Source organism: Nannobrachium achirus, assembly GCF_963921795.1.
Source record: "Nannobrachium achirus genome assembly, chromosome: 13".
NCBI lineage: Eukaryota > Metazoa > Chordata > Actinopteri > Myctophiformes > Myctophidae > Nannobrachium > Nannobrachium achirus.
This window is the reverse complement of record NC_137833.1, coordinates 33,446,470-33,453,969: the sequence shown is the minus strand read 5'-3', so window position 1 is coordinate 33,453,969 and position 7,500 is coordinate 33,446,470. Positions and strand designations below refer to the sequence as shown.

The following is a 7,500-nucleotide window of genomic DNA, read 5'->3' as shown; positions in this document are numbered from 1 at the left end:
TCTTCTTTACCATGGCTAGGGATAACTGTTAAGAATTTGATTACCGGTAAGCACTAACGGTCAATGGTAACCAATATAAAAAAAGGTCAATCTGCGTCGCGTGTCACACCAAAAGCCCTAGACATCAATGTCTGTGTAACCATGCAACAATTCGTCCTGCAGTCACACATTTCTGTGCGATCACCAATGTCTGTGTAACCATGCATGCATCTGTCTGCGACACACACGCTGCTGCTGACAGAGACAACTTGACAAGCTCGTTCGTCAACAAACAAAGAGCGATTGGATTTTCCGAAACAGACCTCCGTCAAAGAGAAATGAAGAGCTTAAAACACAACTCTCTAGTGTTTACGTGTTGATGACAGATTTATAGCCGATCTGCAAGCTCCGCGACGAGTGAGCTTGTTGATGAGTGGAATGTTAAACCAGCCGTCTTTACACAGAATAAATTAGGGACACACTGCAGTGTAGACGCAGCATAACAATCCTCCACCTCGTTGTATTGTTGTTTTTAATGTGTAAATAGGGCACTTTATAATGGGGGGGGGGTGGTCAGGGCAGGATTAACCCTTCATGGTGCCCTGGTGCTTGGACCTGGTTTGGTGACCCCCGTAGCCGCTGGCAGGGACACCTTGAGCCTTGAGGATGGTGCCCCCTTGTGGTTGATGATGCCCCGTGCTGCAGCACCTTCAGCCCGTGCATAAGTCCGGCGCTGGGGGGGGGGGGGGGGGGGGGGGTAAAACTGGTGTATTTTCCATTTTTTTAAATGGGTAAAAATAGCAGATTTTTTTAACACATTTCCTTAACGGTTATGGTTACTTAACCGATAAGGCTCAATGGTTACTGGTTAAGAACATTTCTCCATTTGGCGATCCCTAACCATGGCAATATCAACAGAAGGCATGCCAATAAATTAACCTAAACTGGTGAAGAAGGCTTGCACCGTGTTTGGAGTTGAACTGAAGGTGGTTGCGGAGGGAAGGAAGGGGAAGCAGGATGGAAACCTGGAGAACCCCTCCCATGCCCTCTATGATGAACTAGCGGCAGTGAGCTGATTCAGCCACATGCTCTCGGCACGCTCCCGAGCTCCCGAGCACGCCACAAAGTGAATTGGACAGTCCTTTGTGCCAGTACAGTAGCTAGGCTCCACAAGATGAAATATTCAAGATTCAAGATTAAATAATTTATTACCCTCTCAATGAAACATTGATTGGAATGTGTGTGCTTGGTGGGAGACAAAACAACAAAACACAAATGCACATCATCGTAAACATAATAAAAAATCCTATACTAAAGTAAATACAAGACAAGTGTCTGGTGCATTAAAAAAACTGCTAAGGTGCACAGATAGGTTATTTTATATAGGCATTAAATCACTGCCACAGGATACGTGCAGTTACGGAAACGAGTAGTTCTTCTCTTAATACGCACCGGTGGACGTCACAGACGTAACATGTGGACTTGCAAGGCACACCATTGGTCCGATCCACAACAAACTTGGTACAAATCGTGTTCAGGGGTCTGCCATGGCAATAGTCCCACCAGGGGCCACATGTGGCCCCAGGGGCCATGTTAGGTGCTCCCATGTTAGGTGCTCCCAGGGGCCAAAGGCACACTGCCGCTCCAATCTGCTCTGTTCATGGGTCTACAGTACCATGAAAATTGTCAAACCACAAAAACCTAAAATGCACACATTATGCAGTATGTGTCTAACATTTCAAATGGCCAAAACTCGATGAGCAATAATGTGAAACTAGAAACTACACAATTCCTGAGTAGTTTCAGAAAGAACAATTGTTGGTGGAATTTCTGCACAATATGGCTTACACTGACATTCCATTTAAGAGAGGAATATTAAATGGTGGTCCCCAGGAAGCTTTCTACAGTACTTCCTCTGCAGCTTATATAATCATTAATAATTAAGGACTGAAAATCATCATGTTTCTGCGTAAGTTCACAACCATCTCTGGTTTTAGCGATGTTTAGGGTTACGTTGTTATGAAAACACCATTCAAGTAGAGACTGCTCTGTAAGCTGTTTCATCATTACAGGAGATCAAACCGCAAATTTGGTGTCATCCACAAAATATCTTAACTGGCAGAATGTGAGATACACTTGTTAGCAGGGGCGTCACAAGGGGGACTGAGTTACTAGGGCCCAAGGTGGACGGGCCTTAATTATTTTATACTTTAGCTATTGAAAAATAGCAGATATACAAGCTCACAGCGCAGATAGATCTGCTATTTAGAAAAGTCGTGGAAATATGTGCAAATCTTTGAATATATGTAACTCAAATTTTGCTTCTGAGGGGGGGGGGGGTCCCGTCCCTGGAACGAAATATTTTGAGATGGGGGGCCTGTGGCCAAATAGATATCATTTTGGGGGTCCTTCACATGAAAAGGTTTGAGCACCACTGACAAAGAAAATCAAGATTTATCAAAATTAGCAGATATACAAGCTCGCAGCGTGGCAAGCTTGTATATCTGCTATTTTTCAATAGTTAAAGCACAAAATAATGTGTACTAATGCGTTCCCAGTCTAAATTAGTTAAACCCCCTCCCCCTATGAAGAGAATTCATGGGGGGCCCGCAGTGAATGCTTGTACCCAGGGCCCAGAATTTGGTGCGACACCCCTGCACTTGTTAGTATACAATGAATACAGGAGAGGCGACAGAACGCAACCCTGGGGCGCACCACCAAGCAGCACTATGTAACCATTGGTCACCATTGCAGTGTGTGCAACAGAGCGTGAAAAAGGATTAGATCCCCAAAGCTTGACCCCGCATGAGAATTTAAGACCTACTCTGTCTGTTCTGTTCTTTTGGGATTACCGACTCCTGCTTGACTCTGGCACTGTCTGTTCTTTTGGATGACTAACACTGGCCTTTTGACTCGGCAACAGAACCTTGACAGATGCTAGATAAATATTACTTTTGAGAGACTGGCTTTTATGAATTTATATATTCATTGTTGATGGACTTGATTGATTGATTATTGATACACTACACTATTCATATACTGTAGGTAACCACCGGGTATATTATTAATATTATATATTGTAGGCATAGTCTTAATTTAATATATTGTTTGGGGTTCACAATTCCTCTCGTGTTGTTAGCATTTGATAATGAATGATGCTGGTCTTAAATCTAATTCAACATTAAAGCCATAATGTAATTATTAAATGTTAAAAAAGGTTATATTTGCCAGTTTGTACACTGTATGTGTAGTGACTGGCAACTAAATTCACCCGTGAGTGCATAAATGACAATGTTTTACCAAACGAAAAATATAATCTAATACAGTTGAAACAATATTGTGTTTCAAGTCTCTTCTGTCCTGCGTCTCTCGGAGTTGAGCTGAGAACAAAGGTTGGCATGCATGGGCCCCTGTCACACCAGATCAATGTATTGAAAAGTGGATATGTTTCAGTGGCCTGCTTTCTGTCTGTCTGGGGCATGTGGTGAGAATGATTGGGGAGAAGGGACATGTCATTTTGAACAAATATCTGTGATTCAACAGATATCTAATTCAACCGTCTCAGTTTCGTGTTGCAACTGAACAGACTCTACTGCACTATTTCACATAGGGGTGGAAACTATAATTATACCCTATCAGTTATTACATTGGATTTATTTATGTTTTAATTCCCAAGATGTGTCATATCACAGGATAGTTTCCAATGTCAAAGACACAAGGACCAACCCATAAGCTCAGAGTTCATGTTACAGTAATATCAATAAGTATTCTTTAAATACCCCACTCTTATCTGTATCTACAGTATCTTGTGTTTCTACACCACTCAACTGGTGTGCAGTTATCATCATTCACGGTGAAAAGGGACCTACAATTAATGCTAAAAGGTGCTGCAGTGATTGCAAACTCCAGGCATTGAGTTTTGCCTACAGTAGGCAACAACCATACTGATGGTATCATACCCAGAAGAGAAACCACTACAGTAGGCTACGCCACAGCTGTAGAGCAGACACATCCATGAATGTGTCATGACTGTAGTATATGTAGGTCCCAGTGCTTACTGGATTTAAGCACAATAGGCCACTATGGTTGAATCATTGAATTGGATCTGAATTAAATTAATTTCGTTTATTGCGCTTTATAAATGCTTTATAGCTGGTCATTATTGTAAAGTGCTACCTATTTTTTATATTGGTTCCTATTTCTTTCTGCCTTAGTCTGAAGACTCACCTCTTCAAACTCCATCTCAGTTCTAGCACTTCTCCCTCCTTGGATCCCATCTTGACACTTTTTTTAAATTTATTTTTGCGAGTTTACTATGTCACTTGTTCTTCACTTGTTTTGTTAGACTTGTTTTCTCTTGACCACAAATGTCAAGATTAAGAATGCTATTCAGATAGCATGTTATTTAGACAGATGCTAGGTTCATTGTTTACCTGGTATGCACTACATTGTTCTCTCCACAATCTGCTTCTGTTACTATTTACCTTGTTGTTTGTTAACTAGAGTTCATGCTTACCCTGTTTATTTGAGCCTCACACTTGTAAGTCGCTCAGGATTAGAGCATCTGCTAAATTGTAATTGCAATCGTAGATGAGACATGTGAAACCGTCATAAACAATCAAAAGGAAAATAGGGGCAAGATGAATGAAATCACAAGAGGACGTTCAATTAATGTCATCATTCCTTTTCTTTTTACCCAGACTTTTCTACTTTTTTACTGTACTGCCTACTTTAATGAGTCTCAGGATGATCTTCAATGAAGATTTCCATTCTATTGAAGTGCTTTTCTTTTTAATAGATATAATTTTTTATCCCACAATTTTGTAACCCATTATGCACCCAGCGCCAATTGCCTGAGCTGTACTCTCCCACTGCCAACCTGGGGAGAGACCCAAACTGAGCTCATGCTTCCTTCAATGCATTAGGAGTGAGCAAGCCGCTTCTTATCATCTGACAGGGGGGAGTTTCCCCGGTAGGACGTAGTGCATGGAAGGAACAACACAGAGGCGGTATAGAGTTCAAGTGGGTCTGTCTGCAGACCAAAGATTAGGGGGCGGATTGTGATGGGGGATGCTATTGGATAGTAGATTAGGGGGCGGATTGTGATGGGGGATGCTATTGGATAGTATGAGAATGAATCAATCCGCCCCCTGGAATCTCAATCCACCCCCTATGACGTTGCACGGGCCCAGGGGGTCCCCGGACCCCCAAGAGAACCAGGGACCACCCTCCCCACCCCAAACCCGAGTTAAGACACCCATCTGGGCCACTTTCCACCCAGCACCACCCTCTTCACCTCCGTGATGGAGGGTGTGCTCACTTTGTGCGGGAGGATTTTTCAAAGGACAGGGGCAGGGGAGATTTGCCCAGGCTCTGGTACCTCCAGAGCACCAGGGCCGACTCTCCACACCCTCTAGCCCGACTCGGGGCTCCCTCCTCGGCCACTTTCCACCCAGAGCCGGCCTCTATACCTCCGTGATGGAGGAAGTTCCCACTTTGCTCAGGAGAGTTTTACAAAGGAAGGAAGGGGGGAGAGAGCCTGGGAGCCTGGAGCTCGGAGCTCCAGGGCCCAGGGGCCGGCCCCTCACTGCTCGAGGCCGACCTGGGGGCCTCGGCCTCGGCCGAGGGACCACCCACGGACCCCCTGGAGCCCGGAAAAAAAAAAAATCCATAGCGGATACCCAAGCTCGCCAAACGCTTTAGGCTCCTATTCTACCGCCCTTTGGGCCTCGCGCTCGAGCCTGGTACCGTTGGAACCGGCTCGCCGCCCCGCACACGATGGTGCCATCGCGGACCCCCGCGGACCCCCAGGGCCGACGCCAGGTCCCGAAAACCGGGCCTGGCGACCTCCAGGGACCACCGGGGACCACCAGCGGGGGTCCCCGGAGGTCCCTGGCGGGCCTCCGAGCACCGCCGCCGACCACCACCAGGGACCCCCGCGGACCCCCAGGGCCGGCCCCAGGCCCCAAAAACCGGCCTGGGGACCACTTTTTCTTCTAAGTCCAGCTGGACTTAGAAGAAAAAACGGCTTGTCGTTTTTTCTTCTAAGTCCAGCTGGACTCGTCCGTGCAACGTCATAGGGGGTGGATTGAGATTCCAGGGGGCGGATTGATTCATTCTCATACTATCCAATAGCATCCCCCATCACAATCCGCCCCCTAATCTTTGGTCTGCAGACAGACCCGTCTCATAGAGTTGCCTGGCATTGCCAGCCTCTATCACTACCACCAGGGGGTGTTGTTGTGTTCGGTCTGGTTTATTAACCAGGCAAAGTATAGAGACCAGGATTACTGCATGTTTTTTTTGTGATCGTCAAAAACACATTTAACTCTATACCAGGGGTCTTCAACGTTTTCAGACCAAGGACCCCTTAACTAAGAGGGAGATAAAGCAGGGACCCCCAGTAGCTTTCAACGCCTCGCGCTACGAGACGTTGAGAGCTTGTAGATTGGCTATTTTGGGCTAAAGTTCTCCTCAGAATAGGGATGAAAGGGTTCAAGTTGGTCATTGAAAATAATGATCCTATCACAAAAAGATTTGGTGGCCCCCCTGAAGTAACTCTGAGGACCCCCTGTTGAAGACCCCTGCTCTATACTGTGAAGAAAGTGTTCATTTGCCATCATGAGCAGCAATGTAAAGAGATGCAGGACTCTTACTCGGGTCAGACAGGATGGAGTCCGTCTTGGGTAGGAACTGATCACAGCGGATTCCCTGGTAGCCTTCTCGACACCTAGTGGAGAGAGAGAGTAGTGCTATTAGGACACACCCATGGGTGAACTGAATTGGTCAAGAAACCCCAGGTCTAATGCAAGTCGTAAGGAACACAGTAAAATTATCAGTGTTAATTTAACGTTGAGTGGCTTAATTTTGTTACATTTGTACACTCTTAAGTCAATAAATGAACACTTTACATAATTATGTAAAGAGTAAAGACAACCTACAGTATGCCTGTGATGTTTTGGGGCCATAGAGTCATTCAACATGAATAATTCCTGACAAGAAACATTTGAGAATGTGAGAAAGATTGTGGCTCTGAACACCTTCAAATGGATGCAATTTGACTTCACAGATAGACAGACTTTTCACATTGACAGTGTGAGACCATTTTATCAACAAATATGTTATAAATTATAATGCATGTTTTGTTATTTTGTTTATTTATCATTAACCCTGTAGGGTTTAGCCTGTACAAAATATTCATCTATACACAATGATAAAAAAAAGGAAACATAATAATGCCATATCAAAAAACAAAACAATTAAAACAATTAGATTGTGTCTGTGTGTGCGTGTGTTTATGAGTGAGTAGAGTATACAGGAGTATGGAAACATTATGGTGGTGTCTAGCCCTCAATCAACAGTTCAGTCAGATAACTCATGAATATATTGAGACCAATAACAGCTTGAGAACATTTTATTTATACAATGTAAATGTGAAAATTATACTTGATCTTGCCGTTCGGGATCTGCTTATACTACTTTACTCCCTTCTCACCACATTAGCAGACAACCATTTAAGAG

The 7,500-nt window shown here is 44.4% G+C and overlaps 1 protein-coding gene across 1 annotated transcript in view; it reads right to left on the bottom strand.

Annotated features, from left to right (window-relative positions):
* The window catches only part of nrg3a (neuregulin 3a), a gene marked incomplete at both ends in the record, with an annotated part of 468,665 nt that overhangs the window by 81,134 nt on the left and 380,031 nt on the right, over positions 1-7,500 (bottom strand). The window contains one exon of the mRNA XM_080740685.1: positions 6,636-6,709. Coding sequence (XP_080596811.1) covers positions 6,636-6,709 — 74 coding nt within the window. The remainder of the gene's footprint in view (positions 1-6,635; positions 6,710-7,500) is intronic.